Consider the following 19,073-nt stretch of genomic DNA (forward strand, 5'->3'; position numbering starts at 1 on the left):
CATCGATCCAGAGAAGACATGAAAACACAGGAGCAATTTTTGTGCTCCGGCTATCAGACATGGGTTAAAGGAAAAAGTGGAGAAGTCAGATTGATCGTGCTAGAAAATTTATTTAAAGTATATATCATTTTCATTCGATACTCCTCTGCTTCATAAGTCATACACAAAAATCTATTGCAAATGCAAGACTAAACATTGGATTTGTTCATGCATGTAATATCAACAACTTTATAAGTGATAAACAAAAATCTATTGCAAATGCAAGACTAAACATTGGATTTGTTCATGCATGTAATGTCAGATTGATACTCCGTACACGGCACTGCAGGTTCGAGGCATGTCTGTTCGTCGGATTCGTGTGGTTTCCAGAGTCATGATTAAAAATTACTTTATTTGTTGATCTTGATCTTTGGCTACACTTGTTTGAGAAGTACACGGGGAAGCTGAAAGTGAACCAAGGTGCTCTAGATCCTTTGTAAACTGAACTGGGCGATGTCTTGCGAGTTCCCGTGGATTTCAAGGGACTATTAAAATTTGTCAGTTAAGGCCATGTCTAGTGATCTGTCTCAACGCTCACCCACCAAGTGGCCGCATTAAGAAGCTCAAAGAGTTTTACCAGTAATCTCCACACGAACACTTTCCGTGTATGATATGATGAAACCTACTTTTATCTCTAATAAGCACTTCTCTGCCGTAAACCTGAGATACAAACTTCGCGAAGTTATGGCAATCAACACAAATGCGTAGATTTTTCATCACGCGTATAGGCTTTGATTCAGATATATTGATCACTCCAAATGCCAAGGCTAGTTTCTCACTATGGCCCAGCAGAATTCTCTCTTTCTGCTCCTCATCCACGTCATATAAAACGGAGCTCAGATCAGGGATATAACCAGCTGCCTTTAGCCTATCCGATAAATCATTTACCTTACAGGATGCATCATCTTTTCTTGAATTCGATTGATCACTTGCATAAAACGTATGGATAGTCCGGCCAAACTCAATCCAGCTCTTTCCTGGCTCCTTCACCACAGACTTTTCCTTCATCAGTTCTCTCAATTTTTTTACATCATCCCATCTTCCCCCACATGCATATAAATTACAAAGAACTACATAACTCCCGGCATTTTCGGGTTCTATCTCAAGAAGTCGGTCACCAGCAATTTTTCCAACGTCAACGTTCTGGTGAACTCTACAAGCACCTAAAAGTGAACTCCAAATAGCAGCATTTGGTTCAAATGGCATCTTATATATGAACTGTAAGGCCTTGTCAACTAGGCCAGCACGCCCAAGTAGGTCAACGACGCATCCATAGTGCTCAACGCCAAGCTCAACCCTATATTTCTTGCTAGCTATATCATCAAAAATTTTCAGGCCACGGTTTTCCATACCTCCATGGCTGCAGCCAGACAATACAGTCAAAATAGTAGTGCTGTCAGGTTTGATTTCATTTTCTTCATTCATAATACTGTAAAGGTCTACCACAGCTTCTCCAATCCCATGTTTACTGTAACCTGCAAGCATCGTATTCCAAGAGATAACTGTTCTTTCAGACATATTATCAAAGATCCTCCTAGCATAAGTGAGATTTCCACATTTTGAGTACATGTCAATTAAAGAATTCTGAAGGACCACATAAAAGGATAGTTCAGATCGAAGAACATAGCTGTGAACTTGCCTTCCATACTCGGATGCAGCAAGCCCAGATAATGCAGTTAAAATACTGGTATAAGTAACATAGTTTGAAATCAGTCCTTCTCTCCGAAGTGCACAGAAAAGCTCTAATGCCTCTTTGTCAAGTCCCAATTGAGCATAACCCGAAATAAGAGCCGTGCAAGAAATAGAGTCTCTCTCAGGCAAATTGTCAAATAGTGTCTGGGCTTCGTGTATTCTTCCAGCTTTGGCATATAAGTCAAGAAGTGAGCAACCTACATACATGCGGGACTCAAGAGGGCTCTTAATAATAAGAGAGTGAATTTGCCTTCCGCATTCAAATCCAAATGAGCCAGTACAAGAGGCAAGCACCGTCGAAAACGTGAACTCATTGGGATTGGTACCTGCAGCCTTTTCATGTTACATAATAACAGAAGAAATATAAACATTCTTTCAAGTAAACAAAAAACGACCAGAAACACATATCTATGCTCTATGTCCAAATAAAGCAAGGTTTTTGACATATTCCAAAATTTATTTGAATGGATGAAACATTTTGATGAGATGGAGACTCAACAAGGATTAAAGATAGTGAATGCTTGATGATTAAATCCTGAGACCCATCTGCAAAAGTTCTTGAAGGTGTCGAGTACAAAGTAGTTGAAAGTAAGCCTATTATAGGGAAATTCTCAGGCTGCTCTACGCAGCAGATATAAAACTGCTCATCAAAGAGGGGAAAAAAGAATGCTGGTGTTTTTTTGAGGAAGAGCAGATGAATGTCAAACAAGAATATCATCATGTTAAAGTGGGGTATCAGTCAGTTCACACACAAGCACCTGAACATGTATAAAAAATAACCTGATTTTAGCATCTGAATAAAAAGGATGAGAGCTTCAGAGTAGAACCCATTTCTTGAATACCCAGAAATCATCGCAGTCCAAGAAACCACATTCCTATCAGTAATTTCATCGAACACCTTTCTCGCATCACTCAAAACTTCACACTTGACGTAAAACACTATCAGTCTCGTTCTGAGATACACCGGTGGAAGATAACGGGTTTTCATCATATGGGCTTGCACTCTTTGGCCTCCTTTCAAGACCCTATGGGCTATACATCTGTTCAGTAAAGCATCGTACTCCTTAAACTTCATGTTAAGGCCCAGTTTGGACATTTCCTGCAATCCATGATTCAGGTCACAGTTGAATTGTGAAGTATTTGAATCGGGAGGGAGAAGAGAAGAGCTTGGTTGATAGAGTGTGGAGGGTCTCTTTGGGATGCGCAACGTCGTTAGATGTTTGCGGAGGTTGACAGATTTTTGGTTGATACTTTTTAGCATACTTCAAGGTTAAACATAGTTTAGAAGAGGCTGCAGGATGAATTCCCATATATAATAGTTTTCTTTCTAAATCTTGATTAAACTTTCACACTGAAATATATTATCCTCGGAAAAAGATCAAAATTCAAAATGAGTCTGATTAAACTCATATTTGATGACTGATTAGTTTGGGTACATGGATTTATGAAAGAATAAACCAGGTGAAAAATGCAACAAATTGCAAAATTTGTTTTGAGATCCAACATCTACACACTCCACAAGATTCAAGCCTCAATATATTTCCGGGACGAAAGTGTGAAGAATTGAATTGATCGCCAACTGGCTTCCTGAAATTCAGTGAAAACCAAATCCACGCAGATCATCGTCATTCACCAAACACAGCATGTATAACAGAAAACGCGAGCCTGCAAATTAGAATTCGACGTCATGGATGAAGAATCATCAAGCTTTTCAGTGCATAAAAGCGACTTAAAAAAAGTCATAACTTCCCAATGATCAATCAAGATGATACTGAAGCACCCCAAACAAAGAATTCAAGGGAAAAAAATCTACCCTGCAATGACTATGGCGAAGAAAATAACATAGAATCCAAGCTTGACGATCCGAACTTTCTTCTCAGCGTGAAGTAATCTAAAAACTTCAGTCACATCAATAAGATGCTGCCGTGACAAGTACCTGCTATGATAAAACAGAAGAGTTCAGAAAAGATTCACAAAAATGCCCCAGGAAAGGATTATGCAAGTTCATTAATCCAGTCAAAGTTTGTACTTCTGCTCATTGAAGACTCTATTTAACCCAACCGATTATATGAACGTGATAATGCTATCGCGGATTAGAAAGTTGTCACGAGAAAGGTAGTAAAGAGATGTAACGTGATAGAACTTTACAGCTTCAGATTATAGCAAGCTGGAGTCAGTGTGAGTAGGAACATGATCCAATGCCCTGTCAAGAGAAACAGAATGCAGAATGCTCCATGTAATATATATTCAGGAACAATCACAGAATTGATGCGAGATGATAATTCATATGGATTTAAGTAGTCTGCCTCCAAATCCGAAAAACCTATAAACTACAGAAAACCAAAATAAAGTTTGAGATATGTACAAGTCCAGCCATGTCGTACTCACATATATACAGACAACACAAGGACGATTACGAATATCATAAGAAAATTAAAGAAGATATAAACATAAATATTTCAATATTGCTCAAGATTGAAAACTTACACTATGTTTTAGACAGGAAGATAGCAACGTACTAAAGTAAAGATTTCCCAAAAAGTCTTCGGAATGACTTAAGGATTCGTAACATAGATCCAGAAAAGTAACGGATTTAGTTCGTGAATAATTCTCGGTCTCGCATTAAGAAAAAAAATTGTTTTCGATCAACCAACAATTTTTAGTTTCTATTAACAATAATTTATCGTGACTTGAATGAAATACTAATTAAGGCATGATTAAAAAATTGTTAATTAAGCATTATTAAAGAATTGATTTACTGAGGATCAACATGTTGGGATCCACCGAATTTAAAATAGATTACCCAATCTATTTCAGATTTTATTGTCCCGAGATATCCAGCTAAATGAATGAGACTATGACACGTGACATATAAGATTGAGTTCGGATCTTCTGCACTAGTCCAGATGCAGCCTATAAATAGAAGCTGATTTCATTTGTTTCATATACCGAGACGTAGTTATAATCCTAAAGCTTTAAATAGTGATTTAAGAATCATTAAAACGAACTTTGAAACATGTCTAGTGATTTTGCATCTAATAAGATAGCGATTTCAGAACGTTGGTATTGTCTAGGTTCAAACGAGTAGACTTTCTGTCAGATTGTTTTAGTGATATACGTGACGTACGGACTGAGATATCCAAGCGTAGTATACACACTTATATGCTGCACATTTATATGTTTAAGACTAAGATTATTGTTTTGTTTTCGTTTAGGTTGTAATATTATTAAGTTATATGGTTTCCGTTGTTTAATTGTTGTGAGCAAGGGTTAGTCATGCATGCTTATTTGTGTGTTTAGGGTAAAGACGCTCACTAACTAAAACAAAAGTGTATCATAATTTGTTACAATATAATTTCGTAAGAATTTGGAATTATTACAAAAGATTTTGACTTAATATTAATCACCTGATTATTTGTACTCTCAAAGTTGCTAGTTCTAAGATGCAGTCTATTCTGAAGCTTTTTTCAGCACGGTTAGTTTTGACCCATCTAAATCTAATCACTTAGCTTATCATCTTCTCTAACCAATACATATTTGGATCTGATAAAATCAAAAAACACTTTCAAATTTAAAAGGGCAAAATGTTCTTTCAACCCTGGCCTATAAAATTTTTGGTCTGAGCATTGGGGAAAGCATAATTTAACAAGCAATCCAGCAAACAATAGCAGATGTTTAGAGCATTTCCCTTGTATAGCCTACAATTCTGTTGTCTGCCAAATACATCATTGTTACCCATCCCATCCAAAGGTAAACAAATTGAGTGAAAAAAATCACTACTCCTAAACACGTCTTTGTTTACCTATCTAAGTATGAACCTATTGAAACAAAAGAAATAAAAAAGATTACATCTTTATTAAAGTTGAACTGTAATTGCCTCTAACATCCAAAGCAAAATAGGAACTTATCCCTCGTGGATAATCAAAGAATTCTTACCAATCAAATATACTCAAACAGACAATATCAATGTATGGATATATTACTTTCTTGCAAGTAAGAAGCTCCGAAGTCAAATCTTACAAAATAAAACAAGTTTAAACGCTTTAAAACAGCGAATGAGAATATATTTTCAAAACCACAAGGGAAAAAGACAAACCATCATCACAGACTAGAAAGAAATTCAAATCAGCACTCAAGCAACAGCCCTCCACAAAAATCATATCTTTATTGCCGTAACTAATCAAGAAACAGCTCAAACACAAGTGGGATTTCTCTTACCTGAACAAAGGAGCATGCTTTATTATGTTCTCTTAGGTTTTAATTTTCTGACCGAAAACTACTTCTAACTCAGTAGTAAACACAAAACAGCGAAAGAGCTTCAACTATACTGCCAAGAAAAAGTAAAAGCAACACAATACCTGGTAAAAATTTAATCCTAAGAGGACGAGATTCATGATTGCAAATATTATCCACAGAACAGGTTCCCAATACATTGCTGTTTTCCCTTTTCTTTTTCCTTCCCCGAAAAATACTACTGAAATTTTCAGAAACACGAAGGCTAGAATCTTTGATTCATTCTTCTGTCGACCGAGGAATTATTTGAATTCCCACGCTACTCGCTACCCAAAGATGGTCTCGGTTTCAAGAAATTTTCCATCGCAATTCTCTTTTCCAGCCCAACCGATATTGGGCTTTGGCTCTTTAAGAATACAACTGTTGGGCTAATTGGGTCTTATCAAATTGGGCCCATAAAAGATGTTTTTAGACTTAAAGTGAACAAAAGTAGTGGAGTCAATGAACAAGACTTGCTTTTTTTTTTTCTTTGAAATAGATAAAATTTATTAGGGTTTGGATCAAATTGTTATTATTATGTAGTAATAATATTTTTGAAAGAATAAATACAATAACACTATATTATTCAGATAGTTTTCACAAATATATTTTACAAAATTTTACCACTATGTAAAAGAAAATCATAATCATTTTGTTTAAAATATCTGTAAGCACTACTTTATACGTTGAGCAGAAGATGATTGAAGATCATTCTACGGATGAAAATTTCAAATAAAATTATTTTAAATAAGACAAAAAATTCCATAAAAATTATTGATGGGCTTAGAAGGGCCACGAAATGATCAAATTCAATCTTATGATACTTGTGGATATAAAGTTATTTTGTGCTAAATAATTTTTTTTAATTATTATTATTATTGTTATTTTACTTGTGGCTTTTTATAAGTAATTATTATTATTTTTGAATAAAGTAATTTTGTATGTAGGAGTTATATGAATATTTAAAAATTCAAGAGTCTAAATAATGATAAAAATGAATATTATAGTAATTTTTAAAATTTTGGAAGGCTGATGACATAAATGGTAATTATTGGTGAATTAAAAATTAACTAAAATATATATTTATTGACATTTTTATCAATAAAAATGGATTAATTTTGTAATTTGACCGGTTACTTTTTGTATCGAGCGTGACACCAGTTTTAGTTATTTTAGACCCATTCGACTTTAATAATAATAATTACAAAAATATATAAATGGTATAGTAGATTAAAAAAAAAAAGGAAGAGAGAGGATGTTTCATTCATATTAATTCAGAATAGGTCTCTTGTGAGACGGTATCACGAATTTTTATTTGTGATACGAGTCAACCTTACCGATATCAAGAATAAAAAGTAATACTTTTAGCATAAAAAGTAATACTTTTTCATGGATGACAGAAATAAGAGATCCGTCTCACAAAATACGACCTGTGAGACCGTCTCACACAAGTTTTTGTCATTAATTTAATACCAAAACTGGCCCTTTTCAATTTCAATTTTGGAAAGGAAAACATGCACAATATAATTTGATTTACTTCCTTTGATCAGGACATGACAACACACCGAAATTTTTTAATAATATACATTTGAAGGGAATTGTTGTTATTTGCACTCTGTTTATTGTTGTATATACTTCGCTTTATTTAAAAAAAAAAAATTTGCACATAAAATTGAGTATATGCAACATAAAATGAATTGCAGATAACGATTTTCACGTTTGAAATATAAACATAAAAAAAATATAGTCAAATTTGAATTGAATATTGCATCCCCTATATACAAACCACCTCAAGAGACACTAATATATAAATTTAAAATATTTATATGTATATATATTCGTTATATAATTTTCCATATAAATATTTTAAATTTATTGCTTTAGTTCCACTTACAAATATAAATTTGTTGTTGGTATTAACAATTATTTTAACTTTCACAGAATATATATAGAGGGGGAACATACATGATTATATATTGTCAAGTGAATTGGGCACGAATAGGGATGTAAATGAACCAAACCGTTTGCGAGCTATTCAAAGTCCGGTTCGATAAAAAGCTCGTTTGAGTTCGTTTGTTAATCATATCAAGTCAAGCTCAAGCTCGATTTTGAGCTCGAAAATTTAATCAAACCAAGCTCAAGCCTAAAGATATTCGGCTTGTGAGCTCGCAAACATGTTTGATAATAGGCTCACGAGCTCGAGCTCGAGCTCGGCTCGTTTAGGTGGCTTGTAAGCTTGAGCATGACTCATTTGTTGAGTTGACAAATAAAAATATTAGTACTAATGTTATTATGAACTTTGCAGGATACTTGACTAGTTGTTATTAGAGATGCTATTGTAATTCCTGATTTTAATGGATTCTTTGACGTCCTCCCTAGTTTCTCACCAAACTTAGTTGAAGTATTAAAGGAGTGAAAGTATTTCATTGTTATTTATATGGTGATATCAGTGTATGATGAATATTCTAGATGTATTATTTTGGAATGTTCAATAATATATTGATTTATGTTTTTTTAGCTCTTATTTGTGTCGTTTTGATTTTTTATGAATGAATTTACATTTTTATGTCTGATTTAAAATTAGTTTATAGATATATTTAATTTTTAACAAACTTGAATCAAGCTCAAACTCGAGCTCAATTCTATGCTTTACAAGCTCGAAAACGAGCCGAGATCAAGCCATGCTTGTTAAACATGCTAAACGAGCTATTAATGAATCAAGCTCGAGCCAGGCTTGATTAACATGCTAAACGAGTTTTTAACGAGCCGAGCTCGAACTTTTCCTGAGCTTGGTAATTTCAAGACAAACCAAGCTCGAGCCTGATAATAAAAGCTCGAATCGAACTCGAGTTCGAGCCTCAAACAATCTTAAACGAGCCAAGCTCAAGCCTGATACTGTTTGGTTTGGTTTGGATCGTTTACATCCCTGCCGCACGAAGGGCACAAATATGTTTGATTATGTAAAAATTAATCAATTATCTGCATCCGATTTATGTCGATAGGGATAAGAATTATTTTTAATACGTTCTCTCAATTATCAGATTCGATGTCGCATAGGGATAAGAATTATTGTTGATATGTTCTATCAATTATTTCTAAAAGTAAAATTTTGATTGGTATTGAGCCAATATCGTGAGTGTATAAAAATCCAATTTATATACCCTTAAAAGTTATTTCGTGTGCAGCAGCATCTGAATCATATTCCCAGTCCATCGAACCCTAATCTCTGGCAAGCTTCAAGTGCAAGGTAGGGTTTTAGCCCCATAACTGGGCATCTTTCAATGATGTACTTATTCATTACGAAAATGAACATTGAAGCCACAAATGCCCGTTCCTTCCGCCGCCTTACTTCTCTGTTAATTCAAATATGCCCAATTGTATTTGGTTGGGGATATTTCTATTAGAACATATTTCAGAGAGAACTTGAGGCGTGGTTAAGTATTCCCTTCCGCTCTGGAATTTCTTTGTATTTTCTAACGAACCAGCGGAGACCATAAAAGGAATGCTAGGTCTTTTGAATGAAGGTCCTTTTTATAGGTTTCCTCTTAAGTTTGACTATGCCCCTCAGCACTATACTGACCCCGGCCTGGGTGCCGCCCGCTCACGATTCACTGACCTATTGCATGGTAGGAGGACTCAATGGAATAGCTCTGGCAAATTCCTCATTGAGTAGAACTGGAAGGACGTTGTCTCTACTTTTGTTTCATTTTGTTACAATAAATAAACACACAAAAAAAAAACCCATTTCCAGGGTGGACTGAATTGGGTGATACTACCTATAGTATACGTGGATAATTTTTTTAAAAAAATATATAGTAAATATATAAATTTTATTTGATTATCGTAAAGATATATAGTTAGTTATCTTATATCGGACTTGGATATTTCCACTAATGAGAGAAGTTTATGGCACTGCAGAACGAGTCTTATGACTCGTGGTCCATCTACATTGTATTATTAACCCCAAATATATGTCTCATGGTCAATGTATTTCATCATAAAATCATATTTGCACTATATGCATTAAAAAGTATTATATTACTTTGGTTGCTTTATAATCAAGATTATCCAAATAAATATGTCATGAAATCAACTTGTTTGAATTTCTGATAACTGGAATGCATTAATTAACTTTCTCCCAAAAACTATCAAAGATGTTGCAAGGAATTAACTTGAAAAATATATTAAAGCAGGTTCTATATAATTTTTCAACAATTTTGATATGTTGTCCATCGTCGAGACGACACTCACGTATTAAAAATAATAAAAACGTATCAAAATTGTACTAACACTAAGTGAGTGTTACCTCAACAGTGAGCACAGAGATGGACATGATTAATGAGTTATCATATCAAAATGAGGTATTTCAATTATGAAACGAATATTAGAATGCAAATAAATTAAGCTTTCTTAGCTTATCCTATGTTGAATATTATATATTTAGCACAATGTATTTCGATCTCATATATTTTCTTGATTATACGTAACAAAATTGTGGGGACAATTCAATGAATGGAGATTAAATTGAATCATATAATATAAAATCTCGTTCCTCGATACGTCGACGTCTCCCCGATATTATTCCAATTTTATCCTTATCATCAAACTTGAATCTTAAAAATTCTTAACTTGACCATTTCTCTCCCGCGATTGGTTTCGTCCTCTTAAGTTAATTCGGATATGCTGAATATAATCAATTTTGTTTAAAAAAAATTTCCACACAATTTTGTGTAATGATTCGATCAAGTGAGTGAATGAAATTGACAATATATTCTATTTACTTTATTCATATTCATTGATTAATAAAAAGATCGAAGAGTAATTTCAAATTTAATCAATCAAATTATACAATTAGGGTTCGTTTGGTGTGTAGGATGTGATAATCGAATGATTAATAATTTGATTCATAAATGGTTGATATTATAAGATATATAATTTGAGAGATATATAATATCATGTGTGGTGTCAAATTTGTGAGATGGATAAAATAATGATTAATGCATTGAGGACCAAAATACCCTTCACTTTTAATATTTAATTTATTTCCCTTATTATTCGCTTCCCCAAAACAATTGGCTCTTATCCGAAAAAGCACACACCCAAGTAAACCCTCACTTTCCTTCGGCCTTGAAGATAGGAAGCTGAAGCGAGATCTGTGAAAGATCCGAATCGAAAACACAAAAAAAATATTATTTGGTACAACAAATTCTTACCAGAAAGCGAAAACACAAAAAAAACAGATTGCTGAGAAATATACTGTCAAAGGCGTCACATTTAACAGATCCAACATGAAGCTTACCTTCGATGAAGCCTCAAATTTCTTCAGATCTGTAACATAATTTAGGATTGTGTACTCGCCTGTCAAAGTCGATGTTCTTCAACAGCGGTCAACCGCCAGAGTCTTCGGGAGAAGATAGGAGAATGACGTAAAGAAGAGAAATCTGCAAATTTGATATTTAAAATGAGGGGTATTTAGGTCATTATACTTTTCTGGTGTTCCCGGATAATTTGTATCCTTCTTCCATGGCTGGATTTCTTCTCCTTCGGGAACAGTGAAAGTTGTCAAATAAACAATCAATGCCGAATTTAAAAAGCAAACCAAACAAAGTATTAGTAATTTATCCAACATCGATCCTATTGTCAAATAAACAATCAATGCCGAATTTTTTACTTGTAGAATAATTTCAATTCGATATGTTATGTATGTTCTACTTTTGTAAATATCTCATTTTATGTGTTGAATAAATAATTATTGTATGACCGAGCGTTTGTCGTTTTACCAAAAACTATAATTTGTGATAAGACAAAAACTTGTGTGAGACGATCTTACAGGTCGTATTTGTGAGACGGATTTTTTATTTGGGTCATCAATGAAAAATATTACTTTTTATCCTAAGATTATTACTTTTTATTGTGAATATCAGTAGGTTGACCCGTCTCACAGATAAAGATCCGTGAGACCGTCTCACAAGACACCTACTCTTGTGATAATTGTGCAACTCAAATATTTTAAATCGTATAGAAAATGTCATGTTTTTTTATTCTTCTAACAAATAGTAATAGTTATTGAACATCAACAATTTTTTTCTCAATAATTTAATTTCTTACAATAAATGAGAAGCAATCCCGTGCCATTGGCTCTAATAATAATTTTAGGACCGAGCGCTTGCCATTTTACTATAACTGATGATAATGATACAACTCAATTCTTTTAAATCATTCGGCCACACAAATATCACGTTTTAATTGTTATAAGAAACCGTGACAATTATTGCGCATTAATGCACACTAGTAATAGCAGAAACAAATTATACTATTTTCTCCGGTCTGATCCACTAGTGCTTACATTTGATTCCAAACAAATCCATTTTATTCTTGAGTGGAATTTTGACTTTTGGAAATTTGACATATCTTCATCATAATTATAAACGCACTAGCATCTTAATTACATATGTTTTACACAGCATAGTTTATTCACATTAATAAAAATCCAACTATTAAATATAAATTAATATAAAAGTATTTAAATACGTACACTAAGTCTCCGTTTGGTATGTGTGATGTGATAAGTAAATGATTAATAATTAGAGTGATTAAAAAATTAGAGATATTGATTAATAGTATAGTGAGATAAATAACATGATGTCTTGTATGATTTTAAAATGATGGATTAATTTTGTAAATTTTACTGTAATGATCAAAATGCCCCAAGTGCTAATTAAGTATATATTCTTAAAATAATTGAATAAATAATTAAATATTTATAATTATAATTTACATTTAATAAAATTAATTTAAATATATTTATTAGAAATAAATTTGTAAATATGTATTTATTTTAATAATTAAAATAGCAATAATAGTTTGAATGTTAATGTTAAATAAAGTTTAGTAATAATTACAATATCATTGCTTTTTAAAATAATTATAAATATTCTTAAAATAATTTGATAGATAATTAAATATTTATAATTATAATTTAAATTTATTAAAATTAGTTTAAATCAATAAACAAAATAAATTAGAATTTAATAAATATTATTTTTGTAAAAGAATTAATTAACAAGATTAAAAATTTATAAAAATTTAATTTAAGATAGATTTATATTACAATTTATTTTCTTTAAAATGATTGAAAATAATAAAAATATATGAAATTAATTTATAAAAAATATAATAAAAATTTTAATATTATATTAATTATTAAATTTTCACTAATTTTCATTTTCATATTATATTGATGAAGACAATTCAAGGGTATTATGGTCAATATACAATCTTATCATGATCACTATTAAAAAATTATACATTATCACACTTTTTGAGGAGATATTTAATCACACAAATAACATGAATAGTGCGGGCTTTCAATCATAATCAAGGGCCTACAGACTAAATACAAAATCAACCAAACGCGAGATAAGGGAATGATTATTCATGGATACAAAACACAGCCTAATAATATTCAACTTTCGATTACTCTGTGTTATACAATAAATAGAATTACTCTCCAACTTCTTTACTGGATCCTATATATATGATTAATTAATTTTAGCAGTAATAAATTTTAGCAGTAATTGGTTTACTGAAAATAAACTTGAATATTTTTTGAACTTTCATGTCTTTTACTAACTTATTATAAATTTTTATATGATTTTTTTTTTGAAATAAAAAATTTAAAGAGTTTGAAAAAAAATAATTGGAGATCAACAAAGGAAAGTGATAAAAAAAAAGAGTACGTCTCTTGTGAGACAAATCTCACGAATCTTTATCTTTGAAACGGATCAACCATTCCAATATTCACAATAAAAAGTAATACTCTTAGTATAAAAAGTAATTATTTTTCATGGATGACCCAAATAAGAGATCCGTCTCACAAAATACGACCCGTGAGACGGTCTCACACAATTTTTTGCCTAAAAAAAATAAGGAGTAATTAAAAAGATGGATATCAAAATAGTAGATATAAGGATAGATATCGAGGCTGTTTTAAAAGGCAAAAACTTGTGTGAGACGGTCTCACAGGTCGTATTTTGTGAGACAGATCTCTTATTTGGGTCATTATTGAAAAAAAAATTACTTTATATGCAAAGAATATTACTTTTTATTGTGAATATCGGTAGGGTTGACCCGTCTCACATATAAAAATTCTTGAGACCGTCTCACAAGAGACCTACTCGTTTTAAAAATATATCTAATTACAAAAAATAATTCGATAGTGTCTTACTAAAAGATTTTATATATAATAAAATTAATAATATCTTAATAGCTTACTTATATATGCTATAAGATCTTTCGACTTTTTTCCGAGCCTTGAGATGCATATCTATTATCTCCAACATATTCGTAATTACATCTTATAAGATGTATTAAAATATGGAGAAAATACTTTTTGGTACACCTACTTGAATCATTTTAAGTTTTGATTCACTACATACTCGAAGTTTGCTTTTAAATTGGTGCAACTTATTTCGCCAAATTGCTAACACAGTACCAAAAATTGTTACATATTCAATGTAATGGTGTTATGTAAACAACTAGATCAAATAATCGAAAATTAAAAATTAGTATATCAATACAAAAGTCCGTCAAGTTAATGATCTAAACTCAAGAATATGATCAAGATAATGTTTACAACAACTTATTTTAAGTATTTCCGAACTTTTACAATAAAATTTCCAATGTTTCATTACCTAAAAATTTGAAAACAGTTAAAATAATTTCTTGCGAACATTTATTCTAACTAGTTTTCCTGAATTTATCCGAAAAAATGGATACAACGTGCGTGCTTATTTATCCCCATTTTTAGATAGTATTTGTAATTCATGGGAACTATTCTTAAATTATAAATTTTTGTTAATATCGTTTGCTGATGTCTGCAATCCCTACCCTTTTCTTTAATTTTTTTCCCTTCTCCAACATGTCCCTCTCACTTCCTCTACACTGCTAAAAAAGTCTCGGCTTCCAGTCCCACTTTTTGAAAAGGTTAGCCAAAAATGGAAATTTAAAGTAAATTTATAGATAAATAAAACCACCCAGCATTTCCATCATCCATGCTGATCGAGGACTTCTCGAAAAGTCAGATCTCTTTGTTGCTTCTGTTACAAGATTTCATTTCCCCTCAACTGCTTAAAAAATAAGCTGCTGCTTAATTCTGATAAGGACTCCAAGAATTTTGTGTGGGGATAAAGTTGCACTGCGGGAATGTATGGCGATTCCCATGCATTATCCTCTGATTCGGGCCCTATATCTTCACCTAATCCCAAGCCTGAAGAACACCGATCTGGGTCTCCGAAGAACCCCGAGCTTTGATTTCTGTTCATGGAATCTGATACAAAGTGGCAGCAGTTTAGTAGCTCGAACAGCAGCCAAATCAATTCTGGGCTGCTGAAGTATAGGTCGGCTCCCAGTTTTTTGCTGGAAAGTCTTACAAGTAATGGGGTTCGTGAAAAGGGTACTGCAAGATTGAGTTCTAGATTTTGTATCGGTGATGAAAATAGTAGAATGAATGATATTTGTAAAAATAATGGTAGAAGTGGAATTGGTGCGCGGTTGCCACCACAATACCCAAGTCAAAATGTTGGCCAATCGGGGTCTTTGGCTGTGGATGGTGGTGGTTTTAGTGCAGTCGCTACGAGTTCAATGGGGATGGAGCTTCAAGTGCTGGGAAAAATGAGTCCAAATCTTTCGAGGCAAAAGAGTACTGCTGGATTTTTTTCAAATCTCACCCCTCAACATGGTACTATCTCTTTAAAATATCACAAGTATCCCATAAATCTAAATTTCTTGGATTGATGCTTGGTTAAATTGAATCTATGATAGTGGATGTGAAAATTTGAATTAATCAAGAATACTCGAAGAGTTTTTTTTTAATTACTATTTTTATTTGTGATTCGGTGTGACTTGGTAAAGTGCATCTATTGCTCACAATTTTTCAGAATTTAATTTTCAGCGTATGGAAGTGTAAGGTCAGGGACTGGAAGCTATAAGATATCTGATTGTGGTGATAATAATGGAGACTCAAGTCCATGTTCAAGCAGGCTAAAAACTCGCAACATTTTCTTCTCTGGACCTTTGTCTCAGATTTCAGAGGTTGAAAATGGACAGAATGATGCAAAGGCCGGGAGAGGCAATGACCATGACAGTCTATCTGGATCCCCATTTGGTTCTTGGAATGATTCTTCGAATTTCGCAGAAAAGTTCTCTACTGACATCAAAAGGGAACTTGATGATGATCCTCACAAGTTATTTGGTAACACTCTGGTAGTAAATCTTGTTTCTGTCTTTTATCACTAATATATACTGTATAAAATTGTTATTATGTTCACAATTTAGTATGTGTTTTGTGTGTGTGTGTGTGAACAGAATGGGGAGCCTGAGAACAGATCAAATACTTTGTCACGCCACTTAAGTTTATCGAAGACTTCGTCTGAAATGGAGAAGCTGCTGCAGCTTCAAGATATGGTTCCTTGTAAGATCCGTGCCAAGCGCGGTTGTGCCACTCATCCACGGAGCATTGCCGAGAGGGTATGCATACACACACACATATACATATATATGCATACACACACACACATATATATATATTTTATATACATATATGTTTCCAATAGTGAGGTACAATTTGAGATGAAATGAAAGATAATTTGGTGCAGTTAAGAAGGACTAGGATCAGTGAAAGAATGAGAAAGCTACAAGAACTGGTTCCAAACATGGATAAGGTACATGTTTTAATGAATATTTCCAATCCATTTTGGAAATCAATTTACTTTAATGAATATGTCCAATCTTTTTTCTGGACATGCAGCAAACCAACACAGCAGATATGTTGGATTTAGCTGTGGAATACATCAAAAACCTTCAGAAACAATACAAGGTATATATGTGTCATGGGCTAACAAAATTACTCAACAAATTTCAAGTCATATATATTCATGTATTCATCATCTCGAACATTCTCTTCAATTTTCGCGTATCCATCATGTAGGCGCTCTGCGAAAATCGAGTGAATTGTAGATGCTCAACTTCTCAGAAGATGGTTCTTAATCAAAAGCCCTAGAGGAAGGAAGAGTAGAACAATGCCCTTTTTATCCCATTTTTTTGGGTTATATATATCATTATTGTTGAAAATAAGATATTGAATGTTGAAAATAAGAGTTGTAAATATTGAAAATTAGTGTGTGATGATGTATTTATTTTTGGATTATTTTCAAAAAAATTCTATAAATAGAGCACTCAATTTCTGAAGAAACATACAGTTGAGTGGAGACAATTTTATAAAAATGTGTAGTTTAATATATTTTGTGAGTTTGAGATTTTTAATTTTTAGCGTAAATTTTTAATTTTAACAATTTTTACTATTTTTGGTTACAAGTGTTAACTTAATTAGAAAAGCTGTTAGGATCGATTAGGAGGATCATCGTTGAGCTACGATACCTCAGTTCTTGAAATATTGAACATCGATGAATTAAATTGAGTTTGTTTTCAAACCAAGCGGAAGACACTCAAAATAATCCTTCGAAAAAACTGATTATACATTTTTTAAACATTTAAGATATATGCAACTTGAATGAGTAAAAACATTTTGGTTGAAGCATTTTATCAAACAATTGGTATGCAATATTTTGGTATTTGAAAAACACATAAAATTCTTCAACAATGCATCTTTAAAAGTAATGGAAACGATAAGTAAATGCAATAAATAAATAGACACGAATTTGTTTATGAATGTTCGGAGATTTAAAACTCCTACATCACCCCTTATTACTCTTGGGAAGGATCAACTAGAAGATTTTGATTTATACAACACCTTATACAAACTCATTTCAACTGAGGACTTATCTCTTGCATAATTGAAACTCCTAGCACACTCTAGATTGTAGGACGCAACCTCACAATCCGCATAATGTTTAACGTCTCTTATGCCAAGACTACAAACACAATCTTTAATGTCTTTATGTGAAGACTCACTCAACTAAACTTTGAAGTTCATCTCTCTTATATATGTGTGAGTGATTGTGTGTAAGGAATTTATCCTTTAAAGTGTACATCTCAAATGTAACCTCATACAAGGGCTTGTGCTCTCAAATAACAGATTTCTTCATGCTAGCTGCCCACGCTTTGAATTCTCTTCAAAAGCTTATGTTTGATCTTCAAGATGATATATTTATAGGCCCCAACAATGATATATACATTAGACACAAGAATATGATCGTTTAAAAGGTTTCTGTACTATTTCTGAAATTGCAACAGTCAAATTCGCATTGCTAGACATTTTCTCGAGCTTAAACTGGTCGTTCAGCAGTTGAAATTGGTCAGCGGTTGAAAACTGATCAGCGGTTGAAAACTAATCAGCGGTTGGAACTGAACTGGTCAGCAGCTCAATTTGGTTGTGCTGAAATCAGGCGCAGAACCAATAGCTTTATCGTCATTTATCAGTATCTTAAGCTTTGATTCAGGCTTTAACTTCTGAAGATGATTTGTAGATCACCGTTTTATTTTTCCAACGCATATTAAATCACTTCATTTCAATAATAGAGCTTAGAAATATGACCAAAATACCGCTTCTGCTCATACCCAATTGATTGTTGTTTTTGTGCAATCAGTTTGGTCATTCAGCAACCGGTTTGACCTAGATACTATTCGTTTTGCCCAACTGACGGGAAATACGACTTGTTCCAAATTGAGTTTTCTGGTAGGTCAAGTTGGTGGATTGTCATTTAAATTATCCAGTTGAGAGATATCATCAACAGACCGAAGCTCGCCAGAAATTCAATTTGGCTAAACTCAGTTTCAGTTTTCTTCTTGTGTTAATAACTTCACACTTGAGTAAATATGTTAGAAACACAATAACAAGTTTTGTTAATATCTAAATCAGGGTTGTGAACATGAAATGTTCCAACACAGGCTAAGTCTCAAAAATAAAAATATAATATTCCAATTGTAAAGGGTATGTGCACAAGTACATTTCTTGGTATAGGGATAATTTTCCTTTATAAACGATAAATAAATGTCGAATTATCCTTGTTATTTCGTAATATAATTCAATCAAGATATCTACCAGAAATCAT

At 32.7% G+C, this 19,073-nt stretch overlaps 3 protein-coding genes across 4 annotated transcripts; 1 reads left to right on the plus strand and 2 right to left on the minus strand.

Annotated features, from left to right (window-relative positions):
• Positions 1-148: 148 nt before the first annotated feature.
• On the minus strand, positions 149-3,331 carry LOC142530144 (putative pentatricopeptide repeat-containing protein At3g13770, mitochondrial). Its single transcript, XM_075635938.1, has 2 exons — positions 2,512-3,331; positions 149-2,057 (listed from the first exon to the last, which is right to left on the minus strand). The coding sequence occupies exons 1-2, from the start codon at positions 2,990-2,992 to the stop codon at positions 613-615; spliced, it is 1,926 nt and encodes a 641-aa protein (XP_075492053.1). The 5' UTR covers positions 2,993-3,331; the 3' UTR covers positions 149-612.
• LOC142530145 (protein cornichon homolog 1-like) lies at positions 3,127-6,325 on the minus strand. 2 transcript variants are annotated; one of them, XM_075635939.1, is made up of 4 exons: positions 6,090-6,325; positions 3,880-4,061; positions 3,545-3,667; positions 3,127-3,396 (listed from the first exon to the last, which is right to left on the minus strand). In XM_075635939.1, exons 1-4 carry the CDS (start codon positions 6,162-6,164, stop codon positions 3,357-3,359), a joined length of 420 nt encoding a protein of 139 aa, XP_075492054.1. In that variant the 5' UTR covers positions 6,165-6,325; the 3' UTR covers positions 3,127-3,356. The 2 variants fall into 2 exon arrangements, with proteins under 2 accessions (XP_075492054.1, XP_075492055.1); XM_075635940.1 differs by lacking the exon at positions 6,090-6,325 and adding an exon at positions 5,950-6,029 and having other exon boundaries at positions 3,880-3,934.
• An 8,733-nt stretch (positions 6,326-15,058) lies between these two features.
• LOC142529121 (transcription factor bHLH130-like) lies at positions 15,059-17,192 on the plus strand. The gene is made up of 6 exons (XM_075634518.1): positions 15,059-15,742; positions 15,956-16,266; positions 16,369-16,530; positions 16,659-16,724; positions 16,811-16,879; positions 16,991-17,192. The coding sequence occupies exons 1-6, from the start codon at positions 15,325-15,327 to the stop codon at positions 17,060-17,062; spliced, it is 1,098 nt and encodes a 365-aa protein (XP_075490633.1). The 5' UTR covers positions 15,059-15,324; the 3' UTR covers positions 17,063-17,192.
• Positions 17,193-19,073: the final 1,881 nt, after the last annotated feature.

The sequence above is a fragment of the Primulina tabacum genome, chromosome 16, assembly GCF_025594145.1.
Source record: "Primulina tabacum isolate GXHZ01 chromosome 16, ASM2559414v2, whole genome shotgun sequence".
Taxonomy (NCBI): domain Eukaryota; kingdom Viridiplantae; phylum Streptophyta; class Magnoliopsida; order Lamiales; family Gesneriaceae; genus Primulina; species Primulina tabacum.

Coding starts and splice junctions, on each gene's coding strand:
- LOC142530144 (XM_075635938.1), bottom strand. CDS start 2,992: ATGCTAAAAAGTATCAACCAAAAATCTGTCAACCTCCGCAAACATCTA. Junction 2,058..2,511: donor TATTCAGATGCTAAAATCAG/GTTATTTTTTAT, acceptor AAAAGGCTGCAG/GTACCAATCCCAATGAGTTC.
- LOC142530145 (XM_075635939.1), bottom strand. CDS start 6,164: ATGTATTGGGAACCTGTTCTGTGGATAATATTTGCAATCATGAATCTC. Junction 4,062..6,089: donor TAGGATTAAATTTTTACCAG/GTATTGTGTTGC, acceptor GGTTTTCTGTAG/TTTATAGGTTTTTCGGATTT. Junction 3,397..3,544: donor TTCGCCATAGTCATTGCAGG/GTAGATTTTTTT, acceptor TCTAATTTGCAG/GCTCGCGTTTTCTGTTATAC.
- LOC142529121 (XM_075634518.1), top strand. CDS start 15,325: ATGGAATCTGATACAAAGTGGCAGCAGTTTAGTAGCTCGAACAGCAGC. Junction 16,531..16,658: donor CACGGAGCATTGCCGAGAGG/GTATGCATACAC, acceptor AATTTGGTGCAG/TTAAGAAGGACTAGGATCAG. Junction 16,880..16,990: donor ACCTTCAGAAACAATACAAG/GTATATATGTGT, acceptor TCCATCATGTAG/GCGCTCTGCGAAAATCGAGT.